General features: G+C 42.3%; 1 protein-coding gene across 1 annotated transcript in view; it reads right to left on the bottom strand.

The window, feature by feature from the left end:
- LOC106587999 (transient receptor potential cation channel subfamily M member 1) overlaps positions 1-24,061 on the bottom strand; it is a 43,495-nt gene that overhangs the window by 10,439 nt on the left and 8,995 nt on the right. Inside the window, exons 7-20 of the mRNA XM_045708531.2 lie at positions 19,793-19,865; positions 18,600-18,712; positions 17,552-17,722; positions 15,157-15,291; positions 14,419-14,469; positions 12,801-12,941; positions 11,064-11,093; positions 10,002-10,297; positions 8,456-8,684; positions 7,414-7,545; positions 7,065-7,196; positions 6,603-6,731; positions 5,191-5,442; positions 33-207 (exon numbers count right to left, since the gene is read on the bottom strand). Of these exons, the coding sequence (XP_045564487.2) occupies positions 33-207; positions 5,191-5,442; positions 6,603-6,731; positions 7,065-7,196; positions 7,414-7,545; positions 8,456-8,684; positions 10,002-10,297; positions 11,064-11,093; positions 12,801-12,941; positions 14,419-14,469; positions 15,157-15,291; positions 17,552-17,722; positions 18,600-18,712; positions 19,793-19,865 (2,059 nt within the window). The remainder of the gene's footprint in view (positions 1-32; positions 208-5,190; positions 5,443-6,602; positions 6,732-7,064; positions 7,197-7,413; positions 7,546-8,455; positions 8,685-10,001; positions 10,298-11,063; positions 11,094-12,800; positions 12,942-14,418; positions 14,470-15,156; positions 15,292-17,551; positions 17,723-18,599; positions 18,713-19,792; positions 19,866-24,061) is intronic.

Raw genomic sequence — 24,061 nt, forward strand, 5'->3', positions numbered from 1 at the left:
AAACATAATCTTACTATTAATGCTACTCTTACGGTCTATGGAGTCAGCGAACACTTCGCCATAGATCATCCAGTAAGGCATGTAGAAGATGTTCCTGGCCAGACGCCATGTTGGGATCTCATCAGGGTGCAGGATGGCCTGCCGCGCCACGCCGAAACTCATCAACACCACCAGCATGATCACCACGAAGTACAACATGTCAACCATCTGGAGGACATAGAGCACAACATGTCACATCATCTGGAGGACATAGAACACAACATGGACATCATCTGGAGGACATAGAACACAACATGTCCCATCATCTGGAGGACATAGAACACAACATGTCCCATCATCTGGAGGACATAGAACACAACATGTCACATCATCTGGAGGCCATAGAACACAACATTTCACATCATCTGGAGGACATAGAACACAACATGTCCCATCATCTGGAGGACATAGAACACAACATGTCACATCATCTGGAGGACATAGAACACAACATGTCAGTCATCTGGAGGACATAGAACACAACATGTCCCATCATCTGGAGGACATAGAACACAACATGTCAGTCATCTGGAGGACATAGAACACAACATGTCAGTCATCTGGAGGACATAGAACACAACATGTCTACCATCTGGAGGACATAGAACACAACATGTCCCATCATCTGGAGGACATAGAACACAACATGTCACATCATCTGGAGGACATAGAACATAACATGTCACATCATCTGGAGGACATAGAACACAACATGTCACATCATCTGGAGGACATAGAACACAACATGTCAGTCATCTGGAGGACATAGGACACAACATGTCAACCATCTGGAGGACATAGAACACAACATGGACATTATCTGGAGGACATAGAACACAACATGGACATCATCTGGAGGACATAGAACACAACATGTCAGTCATCTGGAGGACATAGAACACAACATGGACATCATCTGGAGGACATAGAACACAACATGTCAGTCATCTGGAGGACATAGAACACAACATGTCCCATCATCTGGAGGACATAGAACACAACATGTCAGTCATCTGGAGGACATAGAACACAACATGTCTACCATCTGGAGGACATAGAACACAACATACATGTCCCATCATCTGGAGGACATAGAACACAACATGTCACATCATCTGGAGGACATAGAACATAACATGTCACATCATCTGGAGGACATAGAACACAACATGGCAGTCATCTGGAGGACATAGAACACAACATGTCACATCATCTGGAGGACATAGAACACAACATGTCAGTCATCTGGAGGACATAGGACACAACATGTCAACCATCTGGAGGACATAGAACACAACATGGACATCATCTGGAGGACATAGAACACAACATGGACATCATCTGGAGGACATAGAACACAACATGTCAGTCATCTGGAGGACATAGAACACAACATGGACATCATCTGGAGGACATAGAACACAACATGTCAGTCATCTGGAGGACATAGAACACAACATGTCCCATCATCTGGAGGACATAGAACACAACATGTCAGTCATCTGGAGGACATAGAACACAACATGTCAGTCATCTGGAGGACATAGAACACAACATGTCCCATCATCTGGAGGACATAGAACACAACATGTCACATCATCTGGAGGACATAGAACACAACATGTCAACCATCTGAAGGACATAGAACACAACATGTCAGTCATCTGGAGGACATAGAACACAACATGTCACATCATCTGGAGGACATAGAACACAACATGTCAACCATCTGGAGGACATAGAACACAACATGTCACATCATCTGGAGGACATAGAACACAACATGTCAACCATCTGGAGGACATAGAACACAACATGTCACATAATCTGGAGGACATAGAACACAACATGTCAACCATCTGGAGGACATAGAACACAACATGTCACATCATCTGGAGGACATAGAACACAACATGTCAACCATCTGGAGGACATAGAACACAACATGTCAACCATCTGGAGGACATAGAACACAACATGTCACATCATCTGGAGGACATAGAACACAACATGTCAGTCAACTAGATTCTAGAACATAGAACACATGTCACATCATCTTGATTCTAGAACATAGAACACAACATGTCAATAATCTAGATTCTAGAACATAGAACACAACATGTCACATCATCTTGAGGACATAGAACACAACATGTCAGTCATCTGGAGGACATAGAACACAACATGTCAGTCATCTAGATTCTAGAACATAGAACACTACATGTCAATCATCTAGATTCTAGAACATAGAACACAACATGACAATCATCTAGATTCTAGAACATAGAACACAACATGTCACATCATCTGGAGGACATAGAACACAACATGTCAGTCATCTAGATTCTAGAACATAGAACACAACATGTCAATCATCTAGATTCTAGAACATAGAACACAACATGTCACATCATCTGGAGGACATAGAACACAACATGTCAGTCATCTAGATTCTAGAACATAGAACACAACATGTCAATCATCTAGATTCTAGAACATAGAACACAACATGTCAATCATCTGGAGGACATAGAACACAACATGTCAGTCATCTAGATTCTAGAACATAGAACACAACATGTCAGTCATCTAGATTCTAGAACATAGAACACAACATGTCAATCATCTAGATTCTAGAACATAGAACACAGCATGTCAATCATCTGGAGGACATAGAACACAACATGTCAATCATCTAGATTCCAGAACATAGAACACAGCATGCCAATCATCTAGATTCCAGAACATAGAACATAAAACATAGCATGTCAATCATCTAGATTCTAGAACATAGAACACCCACACGTTAATCACAAAGTATATCTGGAGAAAAGCAGAAAGAAAATGTCAGGCATGGTCAATCATTGGTAATGCAAAGGACTCTTACTGACTTAATGTGGGACTGATTTGACTTGTCAATCAAGACCTAGATTATTAGAGGTACTACCCACTTCATTTATAATTCAAACTTTAGATCAAGAGACATCTACTCTAGCTAAGAGCACAACATAGACAGGGCACATATGTTGTGGTGCTTCCACACAGTTCTGGTTCCTGAGGGAATTAATCACTTTACATCCCATTATGCTTAGGGTCATGTATGATAAGGCTGGGCATGCCATTATTTTGGCTACCATGTCTATGCCCCTATAGGATAACGATGCCCCCATCCACAAGGCAGGAGTGGTCACTGAATGATTCAATGAGTATGAAAACGATGTAAACCATATGCCATGGCCGTTTCAGTCACCAGATCTCAACCCAATTGAACACTTCTGGGAGATTCTGGAGTGGAGCCTGAGACAGCATTTTCCACCATCAACAAAACACCAAATGATGGAATTTCTTGTGGAAGACTGGTGTCACATCCCTCCAATAGAGTTCCAGACACTTGTAGAATCTATGACAAGGTGCATTGAAGCCGTTCTGACTGGTGGAGACCCAACGCCCCATTAACACACTTAATGTTGGTGTTTCCTGTATTTTTGGCAGTTACCTGTATAAACAGCATATATATATATATATAAATACTGCTCCAAAAAATAAAGGGAACACTTAAACAACACATCCTAGATCTGAATGAAATAAATAATCTTATTAATTACTTTTTTCTTTACATAATTGAATGTGTTGACAACAAAATCACACAAAAATAATCAATGGAAATCCAATTTATCAACCCATGGAGGTCTGGATTTGGAGTCACACTCAAAATTAAAGTGGAAAACCACACTACAGGCTGATCCAACTTTGATGTAATGTCCTTAAAACAAGTCAAAATGAGGCTCAGTAGTGTGTGTGGCCTCCACGTGCCTGTATGACCTCCCTACAACGCCTGGGCATGCTCCTGATGAGGTGGCGGATGGTCTCCTGAGGGATCTCCTCCCAGACCTGGACTAAAGCATCCGCCAACTCCTGGACAGTCTGTGGTGCAACGTGGCGTTGGTGGATGGAGCGAGACATGATGTCCCAGATGTGCTCAATTGGATTCAGGTCTGGGGAACAGGCGGGCCAGTCCATAGCATCAATGCCTTCCTCTTGCAGGAACTGCTGACACACTCCAGCCACATGAGGTCTTGCATTAGGAGGAACCCAGGGCCAACCGCACCAGCATATGGTCTCACAAGGGGTCTGAGGATCTCATCTCGGTACCTAATGGCAGTCAGGCTACCTCTGGCGAGCACATGGAGGGCTGTGCGGCACCCCAAAGAAATGCCACCCCACACCATGACTGGCCCACCGCCAAACCGGTCATGCTGGAGGATGTTGCAGGCAGCAGAACGTTTTCCACGGCGTCTCCAGACTCTGTCACGTCTGTCACATGTGCTCAGTGTGAACCTGCTTTCATCTGTGAAGAGCACAGGGCGCCAGTGGCGAATTTGCCAATCTTGGTGTTCTCTGGCAAATGCCAAACGTCCTGGTTGGGCTGTAAGCACAACCCCCACCTGTGGACGTCGGGCCCTCATACCACCCTCATGGAGTCTGTTTCTGACCGTTTGAGCAGACACATGCACATTTGTGGCCTGCTGGAGGTCATTTTGCAGGGCTCTGGCAGTGCTCCTCCTGCTCCTCCTTGCACAAAGGCGGAGGTAGCGGTCCTGCTGCTGGGTTGTTGCCCTCCTACGGCCTCCTCCACGTCTCCTGATGTACTGGCCTGTCTCCTGGTAGCGCCTCCATGCTCTGGACACTACGCTGACAGACACAGCAAACCTTCTTGCCACAGCTCGCATTGATGTGCCATCCTGGATGAGCTGCACTACCTGAGCCACTTGTGTGGGTAGTAGACTCCGTCTCATGCTACCACTAGAGTGAAAGCACCGCCAGCATTCAAAAGTGACCAAAACATCAGCCAGGAAGCATAGGAACTGAGAAGTGGTCTGTGGTCCCCACCTGCAGAACCACTTCTTTATTGGGGGTGTCTTGCTAATTGCCTATAATTTCCACCTGTTGTCTATTCCATTTTCACAACAGCATGTGAAATGTATTGTCAATCAGTGTTGCTTCCTAAGTGGACAGTTTGATTTCACAGAAGTGTGATTGAGTTGGAGTTACATTGTGTTGTTTAAGTGTTCCCTTTATTTTCTTGAGCAGTGTATATACACATTACATATTACAATAGCCAGCCAAGTCAAAACCAAACCAAAGCCTCACCATTTTCCCGATCATCATGACGTAGGGTCCCAGGTACTTGTTGACCCCGAAGATGTCGAGCACCCTGATGTACCAGAAGATAATATCCACGCAGTAGATGACCCGTCCGATGCCCAACAGGGGCTCGTTCTGCAGCCTCAGCATCAGGCCCAGGAGGAAGGTAAAGATGGCCGCCGCGTCTGTGATGTTCCAGTACTCTTCGGCCCAAACGTTGATCTTCTGCTTCAGCTTCCCCGGCTCTGACATCAGGATCTGTATTGGGCAGTAACAGCAGGGACGGACTAGGATCACAACTGAGAAATCAGCCTGGGCATAAGACCCCTAGATCGACCCATTCTTTCCTGGAGGACCCCACACAGGTCCTTTTTTAACTAGAGGACCCCACACCGGTCCTTTTTTAACTTGAGGACCCCACATACTGTACATTTTCTTGAATTGTTGTAGACATTCCCTTTCTAATTTTCTCCAGTCGCAGGGTGACGATGTGAGATGTTACCTGTCTGACTGTGATGATGTGAGATGTTACCTGTCTGAGATGTTACCTGTCTGACTGTGATGATGTGAGATGTTACCTGTCTGAGACGTTACCTGTCTGACTGTGATGATGTGAGATGTTACCTGTCTGAGATGTTACCTGTCTGACTGTGATGATGTGAGATGTTACCTGTCTGAGATGTTACCTGTCTGACTGTGATGATGTGAGATGTTACCTGTCTGAGATGTTACCTGTCTGACTGTGATGATGTGAGATGTTACCTGTCTGAGATGTTACCTGTCTGACGGTGATGATGTGAGATGTTACCTGTCTGACTATGATGATGTGAGATGTTACCTGTCTGACTATGATGATGTGAGATGTTACCTGTCTGAGATGTTACCTGTCTGACTGTGATGATGTGAGACATTACCTGTCAGACTGTGATGATGTGAGATGTTACCTGTCTGAGATGTTACCTGTCTGACTGTGATGATGTGAGATGTTACCTGTCTGAGATGTTACCTGTCTGACTGTGATGATGTGAGATGTTACCTGTCTGACTGTGATGATGTGAGATGTTACCTGTCTGAGATGTTACCTGTCTGACTGTGATGATGTGAGATGTTACCTGTCTGACTGTGATGATGTGAGATGTTACCTGTCTGAGATGTTACCTGTCTGACTGTGATGATGTGAGATGTTACCTGTCTGAGATGTTACCTGTCTGACTGTGATGATGTGAGATGTTACCTGTCTGAGACGTTACCTGTCTGACTGTGATGATGTGAGATGTTACCTGTCTGAGATGTTACCTGTCTGACTGTGATGATGTGAGATGTTACCTGTCTGAGATGTTACCTGTCTGACTGTGATGATGTGAGACGTTACCTGTCTGAGACGTTACCTGTCTGACTGTGACGATGTGAGACGTTACCTGTCTGACTTTCTCCATTCCCAGAGTGATGATGTAAGAGATGACGATCCACTCCTGCAGGGACGGCCAACGTTCCATCTTGACCAGGATGATGTAGTTGTACAAACACAGGTAGGCCAGGTAGGAGATCTGAGGAGACAATGAAAAGAGCTCGGAGCTTTTAGGAGAACATGTACACAAGACCAGAGGTGGGGGCAGCAGTGGCGTCTTAGGCCACAAGACAAAGTGCCTTCGATCAATAATCACACATTCTTTATATCACCTTTAGTTGATATCATATTATCATTATATTAAATAGTATTATATTATCTGTGGGTAAGGTCTATTTGTCACCTCTGTGCTGATAGTCATTTCAAAACAACAAAATCAAGGTTTCACAAAAGTACATTTCAAAGTGTGTGGTGTTGAGAAATACTTCCTAAATAACATTTCTTTTTTTAGTTGTATTAAAAGTCTACTTGCAGTGTTGAACCAGAATTTGGTGAAAGGAGTGTTGTAAAATTCATAGATCTTCTCTCCGATTGGAACTCTTCTCTTTTTTACAGTGCTTTCTTCTTCATCCCCCTTTCTGGACACTGCATCAGCATTCACTTCCTGAAAGCATGGTCGATAGAAACAACCGTCATGAATTTACATACAGGACTTACAGTACATTTGAATGTAGTATTAAATGTAAAGTAGTATTAAGTATTATTAAAAAAACAGATAAACCAATCAAGCAAGCAACCAATCCACTGATGACCGACCGACCAATCAATCAATCAATCAATCAATCAATCAACCAATCAGATGCTTGACTGTCAGTGTTCACCTTGCTGGATTTATTGTCATCGTCTTTGTCCTTCGCTTCTTCGTTCTCCGCTGGGGCTTGATATGTCACTTCTTCCCCAAGTCGAAAATCCATGAGGAGAATCGAAGGTGGGAAAATTATGCCAAATATCACCTGTGGGTCACAGAGATGAGAAGAAGGATTTCAGTTGAATTGCTATTTGTCTCAAGCACCAAAATGACACAAAACCACACATTCACAACCAGTTATTAGTGTATTACATATTTATAAACCATCTATAAACAAATTATTAACGGGCTTTAAACTCCTTATAAATAATTAGCAAACCCCATTTAAAGTATACCTAAATGTAAAGTCTTACCAAGTATACTCAAATGCTTTACATTCAGTATACCTTAATGTAAAGTTTTACCAAGTATACTCAAATGCTTTACATTCAGTATACCTTAATGTAAAGTCTTACCAAGTATACTCAAATGCTTTACATTGAGTATACCTTAATGTAAAGTCTTACCATGTATACTAAAATACTTTACATTGAGTATACCTTAATGCTAAAGCTGCAATATGTCACTTTTTGGAGACTTGACCAAATTCAAATAGAAATGTGATTATAGATCTGTCATTCTCCTTAAAAGCAAGTCTAAGACGCGGTAGATCTGTTCTATGTGTACTATTTTCTATGCTTCCCGTTCTTAAGTTTAAGCTCGCAAGTGACAAGAACATTATCCAGCCTGCATAGCAACCATTTTGTTTAGAACGGATGATCAGTCCTTTTGCATAGCAACTATGAGAAAATAATTAACGACTGGGTCCTGTCTGTAGCAACATGACCAAAAGAAATGACATCCAGATTTTTGCCTGGACTATATCTTCTGGTGGAATAATGACATTTTATGAATTGACTTATCTAAATATTTTTTTTTGGGGGGGGGGGGGGGGGGGAATATGTAAATCATTGTTATTTTAGTATGTTGGTAACAGTTTTTTATAAAAGCAATAAGGCACAGGAGGCAGTGATGTATCGTGAATACAGTCACAGGTAAACGGGAGTTGAACCCACCTTGAACCCGTTCCTCTTGCCCATTCTCAGACATCCCATCCACATATCAGTAAGTAGCATCTGACTGCAGGTGTGGGCGATAAAGTCTCTGTGCTTGGCGGCTACAGCCAGCTTCAGACAGGTGGAGTTACTCCAGTTCTTCAGCTGATAGGTCAGTAGTTTCATGGCCACCTGCTCATCGTGCTTATAGGACTGGTCTAGGAGCTCGTAGGCCAGCTGGCCAAACTCTCTGAGGAGGGGAAAAAGGAAGACGTTGTACTTAGACGGTCAGTTGTGGGTTTTCATCTAGGTATCAAATCAAATCACTGTTCATTTTAAGGGCATTTAATCAAAAGCCTCAATACAATATACAGAAAAACAGAGTGAGAAAAGCAACGAGACAGAAATCTGCACCCGAGAAGCATCAGACATCCAGAACAATGGTACAGTAATGGGTTGGACCAGAACAATGGTACAGTAATGGGTTGGACCAGAACAATGGTACAGTAATGGGATGGACCAGAACAATGGTACAGTAATGGGTTGGACCAGAACAATGGTACAGTAATGGGTTGGACCAGAACAATGGTACAGTAATGGGTTGGACCAGAACAATGGTACGGTAATGGGTTGGACCAGAACAATGGTACAGTAATGGGTTGGACCAGAACAATGGTACAGTAATGGGTTGGACCAGAACAATGGTACAGTAATGGGTTGGACCAGAACAATGGTACGGTAATGGGTTGGACCAGAACAATGGTACAGTAATGGGTTGGACCAGAACAATGGTACGGTAATGGGTTGGACCAGAACAATGGTACAGTAATGGGTTGGACCAGAACAATGGTACAGTAATGGGTTGGACCAGAACAATGGTACAGTAATGGGTTGGACCAGAACAATGGTACAGTAATGGGATGGACCAGAACAATGGTACGGTAATGGGTTGGACCAGAACAATGGTACAGTAATGGGTTGGACCAGAACAATGGTACAGTAATGGGTTGGACCAGAACAATGGTACGGTAATGGGATGGACCAGAACAATGGTACGGTAATGGGATGGACCAGAACAGTGATACGGTAATGGGTTGGACCAGAACAATGGTACGGTAATGGGTTGGACCAGGGCAATGATATGGACCAGAACAATGGTACAGTAATGGGTTGGACCAGAACAATGGTACAGTAATGGGTTGGACCAGGGCAATGATACAGTAATGGGATGGACCAGAACAATGGTACAGTAATGGGCTGTACCAGGGCTTAGTTTCCGAGGGTTGAATTGTGAACAGAAAAGCCAGCACCCTAAAGCAGTATTCCAAGTTTGGGGTCAATAACATTTACAATTCCAATTTTCCTATTTGGAATTTGAGTTTGCTTCCTGAATTTCCTCACTATCTCAACCCCAACACTGTTAGATTGAAACCTTTCTGCTAGCTAGCCCCTCACTAACTTGACCCCAACACTGTTAGATTGAAACCTTTCTGCTAGCTAGCCCCTCACTAACTTGACCCCAACACTGTTAGATTAAAACCTTTCTGCTAGCTAGCCCCTCACTAACTTGGAATTGTTTTCCAGGTCCTGGAAAATGTCGTCCACCAGTTCACTCTGAGACGACTCATGGGCCATGGCCTTGTACAGCTTACAGGCCACCAGAGCTTTGGCCATGGCCTCTTCCCCCCGCTTCCACAGGAATAGAGCCATCTTCTGGCGCTTCATGAGAACGGCCCACACCATCAGCTCATGGAACGGGTACTGGAAGCGGCAGACCTCTGGGTCGTCCACATCGATGTCGATCTCTTCCTCCTTCTTCTTCTTCTTCCCTTTACTCTTGCCCTTTCCTCGTGGCTCGTCGTCCTGGTATGAATCAGATGGACATTAGAAATATGAAGTATTGAGTGTAGGGCGAATCTTAACTTCACTTCACTGAAGTCAAATGTTTACTTAGACATGCATTGATGCCAATGGAAGACTAAGTGTATTATCCCCTGTATACAGAAATTAATTCAAGTGGTTATTGTATTGGTATGGATGATATTGTAATGAAACAGCAGGGAGCAGGCCTCGAACCCTCGACCTTCTAGCCCGAAGTCCAGCGCGCTATCGACTGTGCTGCAAAAACATGCTCGTGCGGCAGAGTCGATTTCCGCGATTATAAACCCAGGGTCGTTACAATATGTAAATATAAAATGGCGCTAAATAGAACAGCGGTGCTAAATAGAACAGCGGTGCTAAATAGAACAGCGGCGCTAAATAGAACAGCGGCGCTAAATAGAACAGCGGCGCTAAATAGAACAGCGGCGCTAAATAGAACAGCGGTGCTAAATAGAACAGCGGTGCTAAATAGAAATAGAACAGCGGTGCTAAATAGAACAGCGGTGCTAAATAGAAATAGAACAGCGGTGCTAAATAGAACAGCGGTGCTAAATAGAACAGCGGTGCTAAATAGAAATAGAACAGCGGTGCTAAATAGAACAGCGGTGCTAAATAGAAATAGAACAGCGGTGCTAATTAGAACAGCGGTGCTAATTAGAACAGTGGTGCTAAATAGAACAGCGGTGCTAATTAGAACAGCGGTGCTAATTAGAACAGTGGTGCTAAGTGAAAGACAAATGAGACTCACCTCCAGTCCTAACATTTTTAAAGCTTTCGGCTGTGAAACAAAACAAGGGAGGTGGACAGCATTAATTAGCATGATTAACAGTAGCATTCATGTTAGCATTAACATTATATATTATGATTATATTATTAAAGTTATTATTACACTGAACAAAAATATAAATGCAGCACGCAACAATTTCAAAGATTTCACTGAGTTACAGTTCATATAAGGAAATCAGTCAATTGAAATAAATTCATTATTTATTTCAAATAATGTGCTTCTACATCTGCATTGCTTGCTGTTTTGGGGTTTTAGGCTGAGTTTCTGTACAGCACTTTGTGACATCAGCTGATGCAAAAAGGGCTTTATAAATACATTTGATTTGATTTGATTCATTAGGCCCTAATCTATGGATTTCACATGACTGGGAATACAGACATGCATTGGTTAGTATCTGGTGTGACCGCCATTTGCCTCATGCAGCGAGACACATCTCCTTCGCATAGAGTTGATCAGGCTGTTGATTGTGGCCTGTGGAACGTTGTCCCACTCCTCTTTAATGGCTGTGGGAAGTTGCTGGATATTGGCGGGAACTGGAACAAGCTGTCGTACACATCGATCCAGAGCATCCCAAACATACTCAATGGTTTACATGTCTGGTGAGTATGCAGGCCATGGAAGAACTGGGACATTTTCACAGATCCTTGTGAATGGGGCCGTGTATTATCATGCTGAAACATGAGGTGATGGCGGCAGATGAATGACACGACAATGGGCTTTAGGATCTCATCACGGTATCTCTGTGCATTCAAATTGCCATCGATAAAATTCAATTGTGTTTGTTGTACGTAGCTTATGCCTACCCCATACCATAACCCCACCGCCACCATGGGGCCCCACCATGTTCACAACCGCCACCATGTTCACAACATTGACATCAGCAAACTGCTTGCCCACACAACGCCATACATGCTATCTGCCATCTGCCCAGTACAGTAGAAACCGGGATTCATCCGTGAAAAGCACACTTCTCCAGCGTGCCAGTGGCCATCGAAGGTGAGCATTTGCCAACTGAAGTTGGTTATGACGCCGAACTGCAGTCAGGTCAAGACCCTGGTGAGGACGACGAGCACGCAGATGAGCTTCCCTGAGACGGTTTCTGACAGTTTTTGCATAAATTCTATGGTTGTGCAAACACACAGTTTCATCAGCTGGTCTCAGACCATCCCACAGGTGAAGAAGCCTGGTCAGGCGTGGAAACACATGGTCTGTGGTTGTGAGGCCGGTTGGACCAAATTCTCTAAAATGTCGTTGGAGGCGGCTTATGGTAGAGAAATGAGCATTCAATTCTCTGGCAAGACATTCCTGCAGTCTGCATGCCAATTGCACGCTCGCTCAAAACTTGAGACATCTGTGGCATTGTGTTGTGTGACAAAAGTGCACATTTTAGAGTGGCCCTTCATTGTCCCCAGCACAAGGTGCACCTGTGTAATGATCATGTTGTTAAATCAGTTTTTTGATATGCCACACCTGTCAGGTGGATGGATTATCTTGGCAAAGGAGAAATGCTCCCTAACAGGGGATATAAACAAATTTGTGCACAAAATGTACGAGAAATAAGGTTTACGTGCGTATAGGAACATTTCTGGGATCTTTTATTTCAGCTCATGAAAAATAGGAGCAACACTTGACATGTTGCGTGTATATTTTTGTTGAGTATATTATATTCAGATCTGTAAAGGGAGTATTTCTCCTCACTCTTTTTAACCCGTAGAGGTTGTTGTAGAGGGTGCGGAACTGCTTTCTGGTATAGTTACAGCGATAAGCCCCGCCCATCAGGAACTCCAGGACCAATCCGATATCGATCAAGGTGATCTGGTAATCCGGTGGAAGATTTCCCTGAAACACCAACCAACCATCATCATTATACTGTTACTGTTTTCACCTTATATTGCATTTTTCTTACTACGTTAGGTAACACTTTACTATAGGGGGCCAATATTAGGTAACAATTTACTATAGGGGGTCAATATTAGGTAACAATTTACTATAGGGGGTCAACATTAGGTAACACTTTACTATAAGGGGTCAATATTAGGTAACACTTTACTATAGGGGGTCAATATTAGGTAACACTTTACTATAGGAGGTCAATATTAGGTAACACTTTACTATAGGGGGTCAATATTAGGTAACACTTTACTATAGGGGGTCAATATTAGGTAACACTTTACTATAGGGGGTCAACATTAGGTAACACTTTACTATAGGGGGTCAATATTAGGTAACACTTTACTATAGGGGGCCAATATTAGGTAACACTTTACTATAGGGGGTCAATATTAGGTAACACTTTACTATAGGGGGTCAATATTAGGTAACACTTTACTATAGGGGGTCAATATTAGGTAACACTTTACTATAGGAGGCCAATATTAGGTAACAATTTACTATAGGGGGTCAACATTAGGTAACAATTTACTATAGGGGGTCAATATTAGGTAACAATTTACTATAGGGGGTCAATATTAGGTAACACTTTACTATAGGAGGTATACATAACACATTTATTAAACTAGTCATAACACCTTTATAAAATCAGTCATAAAACCTTTATAAAACCGGTCATAACACCTTTATAAAACCAGTCATAACACCTTCATGAAACCAGTCATAACACCTTTATAAAACCAGTCATAACACCTTTATTAAACCAGTCATAACACCTTTATAAAATCAGTCATAAAACCTTTATAAAACCAGTCATAACACCTTCATGAAACCAGTCATAACACCTTTATAAAATCAGTCATAAAACCTTTATAAAACCGGTCATAACACCTTTATAAAACCAGTCATAAAACCTTCATGAAACCAGTCATAACACCTTCATGAAACCAGTCATAACACCTTTATAAAACCAGTCATAACACCTTCATAAAATCAGTCATAAAACCTTTATAAAACCAGTCATAACACCTTCATGAAACCAGTCATAACACCTTTATAAAACCAGTCATAACACCTTTATTAAACCATCTCATAACACCTTTATAAAACCAGTCATAACACCTTTATAAAACCAGTCATAACACCTTTATTAAACCAGTCATAACACCTTCATGAAACCAATCATAACACCTTTATTAAATCAGTCATAACACCTTTATATAACCAGTCATAACACCTTTATATAACCAGTCATAACACCTTTATATAACCAGTCATAACACCTTTATAAAACCAGTCATAACACCTTCATGAAACCAGTCATAACACCTTTATAAAACCAGTCATAACACATTTATATAACCAATCATAACATTGTAATTGACTCCCTCTCTAAATAAAGGTTGAATAATAAAATAAACAGTACCTTTTTAACGTCTCTAACTACAAAGTGCAGTGTATTTGTTGGGCCCAGCCTCTGTAAAAACAAACAACAAACAAATAATGACAACAACAACAAACAAATATTCACTCCCATCGCTGAAGTTCATATAATGTTGACTAATAACATAAAATGACATAGAAGGCTAAAGGAGCAGTCTCTCAGTCTCTCTCTCTCTCTCTCTCTCTCTCTCTCTCTCTCTCTCTCTCTCTCTCTCTCTCTCTCTCTCTCTCTCTCTCTTTCTTTCTTTGGATTATAGAAAGGGCATTATGAACCTATTCTTTGAAAGAATTCCCCCACAGAGAACACAGTGGCAATGGTTTTTCTCATCAGATGTATTGATCTGGTTTTGCCACGCAAACATCTAATTCTCAACAATATACTTCATGGATTTTTCTATATACTACTAACATGTATTTAGAAGCAAGGTTGGGGTCAAGTCAATTTAAATCATGTCCGGAAGTTAACAGAAATGGAATTGACCCCAACCCTATTAAGAACGATTGATTTAGGAGATATCAAAATGGCATCTATCTATCTATCTATCTATCTATCTATCTATCTATCTATCTATCTATCTATCTATCTATCTATCTATCTATCTATCTATCTATCTATCTATCTATCTATCTATCTATCTATCTATCTATCTATCTATCTATCTATCTATCTATCTATCTATCTATCTATCTATCTATCTATCTATCTATCTATCTATCTCACCGTGTTGTATAGTTCCTCCAGACGAGGGATGGTGAGGAAGTGGTGGATGTTGACACCGTTCTCTATCAGCAGCTTGACGAAGTCCACCCTGTCCAGCACCAGGGCGTCCATCATGGCCTGCTCCAGAGAGTTCACCTACAGTAGAGAGACACATTAACCATAACCCTGCCCAGCACCAGGGCGTCCATCATGGCCTGCTCCAGAGAGTTCACCTACAGTAGAGAGACACATTAACCATAACCCTGCCCAGCACCAGGGCGTCCATCATGGCCTGCTCCAGAGAGTTCACCTACAGTAGAGAGACACATTAACCATAACCCTGCCCAGCACCAGGGCGTCCATCATGGCCTGCTCCAGAGAGTTCACCTACAGTAGAGAGACACATTAACCATAACCCTGCCCAGCACCAGGGCGTCCATCATGGCCTGCTCCAGAGAGTTCACCTACAGTAGAGAGACACATTAACCATAACCCTGCCCAGCACCAGGGCGTCCATCATGGCCTGCTCCAGAGAGTTCACCTACAGTAGAGAGACACATTAACCATAACCCTGCCCAGCACCAGGGCGTCCATCATGGCCTGCTCCAGAGAGTTCACCTACAGGAACCAGGAAGACAGTAGAGGAGACAGTTAGGCTATGGATTACCACCACAGACAAGTGGGGCCTGTCCAGGAGGGGGCAGCGTTACAGAATGTTATAGGTCCAAATGAAGCCGTTTTTATCTCAATATCAAATCATTTCTGGGTAACAATAAGTTGATCAAAATGATAAAAAAAATGATAAAAAAAATAAACAAAATTAGCTTCTTAGCAAAGAGCAATTTCTCAATCAAGAATTTAGCGAGGACTGTCTGGGAGTGGTCTGAGTGGGGAGGGGAAAACGGAATACTTGCTGTTATTGGCAGAGAGGTTTGGGAACTCTCTTTCTTATTGGTCTGTGAACTCATTTACCACCTGGTGATGTCATCAGACAGGCCAAAACTCCATCACACCAAAACAGGCTGAATTTGCAGGCGGTCTTTTCAAACAGCTCTGTACACTAAAAGGATATTATCATTAAAAAGAAATCTACATTTCCCAGTATTATTCCAACCTCAAAATGTGTAAATATATATAAAACACCTTTAGGATCAGTGTTGTAGTGGTAATGAAAGGTGGGTAAACACTGACACCACGGTCCAGGAAGAATAAGTCCTCATTAAAATATGAAATTAAAGAGTTGACTTGCATTACCCTCTACATAACTGCTTCAGATAGAAATGTATTGTGTATTGATATGTTTGAGAATGGAATACAGTGTATTGACATGTTTGAGAGTTGAATACAGTGTATTGATATGATTGAGGGTTGAATACAGTGTATTGATGTGTTTGAGGGTTGAATACAGTGTATTGATGTGTTTGAGGGTTGAATATAGTGTATTGATATGATTGAGGGTTGAATACAGTGTATTGATGTGTTTGAGGGTTGAATACAGTGTATTGATGTGTTTGAGGGTTGAATACAGTGTATTGATATGTTTGAGGGTTGAATACAGTGTATTGATGTGTTTGAGAGTTGAATATAGTGTATTGATGTGTTTGAGGTTTGAATACAGTGTACTGATGTGTTTGAGGGTTGAATACAGTGTATTGATGTGTTTGAGGGTTGAATACAGTGTATTGATATGTTTGAGGAATGAATACAGTGTATTGATATGTTTGAGGGTTGAATACAGTGTATTGATGTGTTTGAGGGTTGAATACAGTGTATTGATGTGTTTGAGGGTTGAATACAGTGTATTGATGTGTTTGAGGGTTGAATATAGTGTATTGATGTGTTTGAGGGTTGAATATAGTGTATTGATGTGTTTGAGAGTTGAATACAGTGTATTGATGTGTTTGAGGGTTGAATATAGTGTATTGATGTGTTTGAGGATTGAATACAGTGTATTGATGTGTTTGAGGTTTGAATACAGTGTATTGATGTGTTTGAGAGTTGAATACAGTGTATTCATGTGTTTGAGGGTTGAATACAGTGTATTGATGTGTTTGAGGGTTGAATACAGTGTATTGATGTGTTTGAGGACTGAATACAGTGTATTGATGTGTTTGAGGGTTGAATACAGTGTATTGATGTGTTTGAGGGTTGAATACAGTGTATTGATGTGTTTGAGGGTTGAATACAGTGTATTGATGTGTTTGAGAGTTGAATACAGTGTATTGATGTGTTTGAGAGTTGAATACAGTGTATTGATGTGTTGGAGGGTTGAATACAGTGTATTGATGTGTTTGAGGATTGAATACAGTGTATTGATGTGTTTGAGAGTTGAATACAGTGTATTGATGTGTTTGAGGGTTGAATACAGTGTACTGTGTGAATGCCTATCAATAATCAGTACTGGTTATTTATTTACCCAGTTGCGTAGCTCCAGCTTCCTGGGGTCCGTCTCTTCCGGAGGTTCGGGTTTGGCCTTGCCTCCTTTGCCCTTCTTGACCCTGGACTTCCCCTTCCCTGCCCCAGCACCTCCACCGCGGGCTGGGACCGGGCTCTTAGGCTGTACCTGGGATGCCGTGGTGTTGGCCGCCTGGGAGGTAACACAGGAGGAGGAAAGCCCTTGTTGACCCAGTTTACATGGAGCTTTTACAGTACCTGCAATGGTGGTTGTTGTCTCACCATCACCGTTGGTTAGAGGTTCAGGTTGTGTCCTAAATGGAACCCTATTCCCTGTATTGTGCACTAGTTTTGATCAAGTCCCATAGGGCTCTGGACAAAAAGTAGTGCACTATGTTTGGAAATGTGATGCCATTTGGGTTAGGTAAAATAGTTATTTTGGAATATGGGCAGTTTTTCTGACTTGAGGTCTGCAAGCTGAACTCTATTTAAGCCGTATTATGCACACTTTATTCTCACCCATTGATGTCAATGAATGATTTAGGTGAAAGGTCAAGCTGCACGTGTTTATCTGAACTCTGAATCAGGCCCTGTTAGACCAGCATGGTAATGTTCATTACAACTCTGAATCAGGCCCTGTTAGACCAGCATGGTAATGTTCATTACAACTCTGAATCAGGCCCTGTTAGACCAGCATGGTAATGTTCATTACAACTCTGAATCAGGCCCTGTTAGACCAGCATGGTAATGTTCATTACAACTCTGAATCAGGCCCTGTTAGACCAGCATGGTAATGTTCATTACAACTCTGAATCAGGCCCTGTTAGACCAGCATGGTAATGTTCATTACAACTCTGAATCAGGCCCTGTTAGACCAGCATGGTAATGTTCATTACAACTCTGAATCAGGCCCTGTTAGACCAGCATGGTAATGTTCATTACAACTCTGAATCAGGCCCTGTTAGACCAGCATGGTAATGTTCATTACAACTCTGAATCAGGCCCTGTTAGACCAGCATGGTGATGTTCATTGTGTATCCATGTGTTTCCCAAGCTGTGTTTGCACTTACACTGCCACTGATGGGCCAGTGGTGACCGTAGACGAAGATCTGGCTCCTAGCGATGTCCACTCTGTTCCAGGCCAGGGCTAGACTCAGCTGGTCAGGGGCAGAGGCATTGGTGCCTACAATCAAACACCAACAAGGCTTTTTGGTTTAACCTTGAAACGCTTCACAGCTGTTCTATAGAGTGTGGCTGGGATTCAAATCAAATGTTTCAATCCCAGCATTCAGCTGTTCTATAGACTGTGGCTGGGATTCAATCAAATGTTTCAATCCCAGCATTCAGCTGTTCTATAGACTATGGCTGGGATTCAATCAAATGTTTCAATCCCAGCATTCAGCTGTTCTATAGACTATGGCTGGGATTCAATCAAATGTTTCAATCCAAGCATTCAGCTGTTCTATAGACTATGGCTGGGATTCAAATCAAATGTTTCAATCCCAGCATTCAGCTGTTCTATAGACTATGGCTGGGATTCAATCAAATGTTTCAATCCCAGCATTCAGCTGTTCTATAGACTATGGCTGGGATTCAATCAAATGTTTCAATCCCAGCATTCAGCTGTTCTATAGACTATGGCTGGGATTCAAATCAAATGTTTCAATCCCAGCATTCAGCTGTTCTATAGACTATGGCTGGGATTCAATCAAATGTTTCAATCCCAGCATTCAGCTGTTCTATAGACTATGGCTGGGATTCAATCAAATGTTTCAATCCCAGCATTCAGCTGTTCTATAGACTATGGCTGGGATTCAATCAAATGTTTCAATCCCAGCATTCAGCTGTTCTATAGACTATGGCTGGGATTCAATCAAATGTTTCAATCCCAGCATTCAGCTGTTCTATAGACTATGGCTGGGATTCAATCAAATGTTTCAATCCCAGCATTCAGCTGTTCTATAGACTATGGCTGGGATTCAATCAAATGTTTCAATCCCAGCATTCAGCTGTTCTATAGACTATGGCTGGGATTCAAATCAAATGTTTCAATCCCAGCATTCAGCTGTTCTATAGACTATGGCTGGGATTCAAATCAAATGTTTCAATCCCAGCATTCAGCTGTTCTATAGACTATGGCTGGGATTCAAATCAAATGTTTCAATCCCAGGGTACCTGAGAAATAGCCTCTATCTGCAAAGTCAGTGGTGTTATGAGTGAAGTAAAAAAGCAGAAGAACAGTTTGGTGTTCTTCCCAGGTTACCTTTGAGCAAAGCTGTCAGAATGGACATCTCGATGTCCTGTTGGCCCTCCGAGCCCATACGAAACACAGTGATCTAACAGGTCCATGAAAAAAAACACAACAAAGACACTTGTAAAGGGTCAAAGGTCAACTCTCTTTTTCAGGGATTCAGTGCATACTTTGGAGTGTGTCGTTTGGAGGGCCTGTACTTGATTTTTGCCTCTTCAGAACACAGCTCTGTTTTTAAACTCTTGTTTTTCATGTGACAGAAACGCTTATACTAATGATATTGAATGTGTTTTGAGGACGTAAGGCACTCTCTCTTCAGGCATTTCTTCTATGTTAAATGAAGGAGTGGGCCTTTAAACGGCATTACTGGGGAGTGTGTCAAAGGTCAAGCACGGTTCACAGCTCTATCGCACGTCGGGGGGGAGACAGTCAGCAGTGTGTGCGTGTGTGTGTGTGTGTGTGTGTGTGTGTGTGTGTGTGTGTGTTAAGTGAAGTCAGAAGCCTCTCATTGTGAACTGTGTCTCTGAATAACAGGAGCTGTCCTTATAAACCACGGACACATCCTGCAGTACATAACAAGCCCTTCAGAGTTAACAACCCCCCAGTAAGATAACAGGATCGTCCTTGTTGTTGCCCAGACCATCCCAAATGCAATAAGACTGCAGGCCTGTCACATGCCAGCAAGGAATGTACTGCTAATAACACAATTATGTCTGGTTAAACTTTTCAGAACTGAACCAATCCAAAGATTCACTGATAATGAGCTACGTGTTACAGCATCATGACCCTCGTGATAGCTCCACCACCAGGCCCTCGTGATAGCTCCACCACCAGGCCCTTGTGATAGCTCCACCACCAGGCTCCTCGTGATAGCTCCACCACCAGGCTCCTCGTGATAGCTCCACCACCAGGCTCCTCGTGATAGCTCCACCACCAGGCTCCTCGTGATAGCTCCACCACCAGACCCTCGTGATAGCTCCACCACCAGGCTCCTCGTGATAGCTCCACCACCAGGCCCTCATGATAGCTCTACCACCAGGCCCTTGTGATAGCTCCACCACCAGGCTCTCGTGATAGCTCCACCACCAGGCCCTCGTGATAGCTCCACCACCAGGCCCTCATGATAGCTCCACCACAAGGCTCCTCATGATAGCTCCACCACCAGGCCCTCGTGATAGCTCCACCACCAGGCCCTCGTGATAGCTCCACCACCAGGCCCTCGTGATAGCTCAACCACCAGGCCCTCGTGATAGCTCCACCACAAGGCTCCTCATGATAGCTCCACCACCAGGCCCTCGTGATAGCTCAACCAACAGGCCCTCATGATAGCTCCACCAACAGGCTCCTCGTGATAGCTCCACCACCAGGCCCTCGTGATAGCTCAACCAACAGGCCCTCATGATAGCTCCACCACCAGGCTCCTCGTGATAGCTCCACCACCAGGCCCTCGTGATAGCTCCACCACCAGGCCCTCGTGGTTACAATTCTCTGTTTGTAACAATCAGAACCATCCATCTCCATGATATCTAGTTGTATCTGACCAATTTCCCATGCATCCCCCAGTCTAGATATCAACCTATATACTGTCATTCAGACTGTTATATACTGTAATGTAGTGGACTGTCATTCAGACTGTTATATACTGTAATGTAATGGACTGTCATTCAGACTGTTATATACTGTAATGTAATGGACTGTCATTCAGTCTGTTATATACTGTAATGTAATGGACTGTCATTCAGACTGTTATATACTGTAATGTAATGGACTGTCATTCAGACAGTTATATACTGTAATGTAATGGACTGTCATTCAGACTGTTATATACTGTAATGTAATGGACTGTCATTCAGACTGTTATATACTGTAATGTAGTGGACTGTCATTCAGACTGTTATATACTGTAATGTAATGGACTGTCATTCAGACTGTTATATAGTGTAATGTAATGGACTGTCATTCAGACTGTTATATACTGTAATGTAATGGACTGTCATTCAGACTGTTATATACTGCAATGTAATGGACTGTCATTCAGACTGTTATATACTGTAATGTAATGGACTGTCATTCAGACTGTTATATACTGTAATGTAGTGGACTGTCATTCAGACTGTTACATACTGTAATGTAGTGGACTGTCATTCAGACTGTTATATACTGTAATGTAGTGGACTGTCATTCAGACTGTTACATACTGTAATGGACTGTCATTCAGACTGTTATATACTGTAATGTAGTGGACTGTCATTCAGACTGTTATATACTGTAATGTAATGGACTGTCATTCAGACTGTTATATACTGTAATGTAATGGACTGTCATTCAGTCTGTTATATACTGTAATGTAATGGACTGTCATTCAGACTGTTATATACTGTAATGTAATGGACTGTCATTCAGACAGTTATATACTGTAATGTAATGGACTGTCATTCAGACTGTTATATACTGTAATGTAATGGACTGTCATTCAGACTGTTATATACTGTAATGTAGTGGACTGTCATTCAGACTGTTATATACTGTAATGTAATGGACTGTCATTCAGACTGTTATATAGTGTAATGTAATGGACTGTCATTCAGACTGTTATATACTGTAATGTAATGGACTGTCATTCAGACTGTTATATACTGCAATGTAATGGACTGTCATTCAGACTGTTATATACTGTAATGTAATGGACTGTCATTCAGACTGTTATATACTGTAATGTAGTGGACTGTCATTCAGACTGTTACATACTGTAATGTAGTGGACTGTCATTCAGACTGTTATATACTGTAATGTAGTGGACTGTCATTCAGACTGTTACATACTGTAATGGACTGTCATTCAGACTGTTATATACTGTAATGTAGTGGACTGTCATTCAGACTGTTATATACTGTAATGTAATGGACTGTCATTCAGACTGTTATATACTGTAATGTAATGGACTGTCATTCAGACTGTTATATACTGTAATGTAATGGACTGTCATTCAGACTGTTATATACTGTAATGTAATGGACTGTCATTCAGACTGTTATATACTGTAATGTAATGGACTGTCATTCAGACTGTTATATACTGTAATGTAGTGGACTGTCATTCAGACTGTTATATACTGTAATGTAGTGGACTGTCATTCAGACTGTTACATACTGTAATGTAATGGACTGTCATTCAGACTGTTATATACTGTAATGTAGTGGACTGTCATTCAGACTGTTATATACTGTAATGTAATGGACTGTCATTCAGACTGTTATATACTGTAATGTAGTCGACTGTCATTCAGTCTAAGTGAAAGGGAGGGATTGATTAATAAAAGTGGGCCTAGTCTACAGTGTGACTGTAAACCTATTCAGAGGTAGGTAGCTAGGTACTGTCTGTCTGGCTTCCAGCTGTTGGGCATTAGTAGTGCAGATGTTTTCGACATAGTGGTGGGCAGAACAATGGTCAATCACCTTTAAGCTGTGAACGTTTTTCTATGTGCCAATACCAAGCCACATACTGCTGCAGAAAACATTGGATCAGATCAGATCAGATACATCAACAGGATGTTAGGACGGGAGGTCAGATACATCAACAGGATGTTAGGACGGGAGGTCAGATACATCAACAGGATGTTAGGGCGGGAGATCAGATACATCAACAGGATGTTAGGACCGGAGGTCAGATACATCAACAGGATGTTAGGACGGGAGGTCAGATACATCAACAGGATGTTAGGACGGGAGGTCAGATACATCAACAGGATGTTAGGACGGGAGGTCAGATACATCAACAGGATGTTAGGACGGGAGGTCAGATACATCAACAGGAAGTTAGGACAGGAGTTCAGATACATCAACAGGATGTTAGGACGGGAGGTCAGATACATCAACAGGATGTTAGGATGGGAGGGCAGATACATCAACAGGATGTTAGGATGGGAGGGCAGATACATCAACAGGATGTTAGGGCGGGAGGGCAGATACATCAACAGGATGTTAGGACGGGAGATCAGATTCATCAACAGGATGTTAGGACGGGAGGGCAGATACATCAACAGGATGTTAGGACGGGAGATCAGATTCATCAACAGGATGTTAGCGATGAGGGTGATGTAGTTGAAGATGTGAGACAGGGATGATGGTGATGTAGTTGAGGAAGTGAGACAGGGATGATGGTGATGTAGTTGAGGAAGTGAGACAGGGATGATGGTGATGTAGTTTAGGAAGTGAGACAGAGATGGTGATGTAGTTGAGGAATTGAGACAGGGATGATGGTGATGTAGTTGAGGAAGTGAGA

The sequence above is a fragment of the Salmo salar genome, chromosome 26, assembly GCF_965601325.2.
Source record: "Salmo salar chromosome 26, fSalSal1, whole genome shotgun sequence".
Classification (NCBI taxonomy): Eukaryota; Metazoa; Chordata; class Actinopteri; order Salmoniformes; family Salmonidae; genus Salmo; species Salmo salar.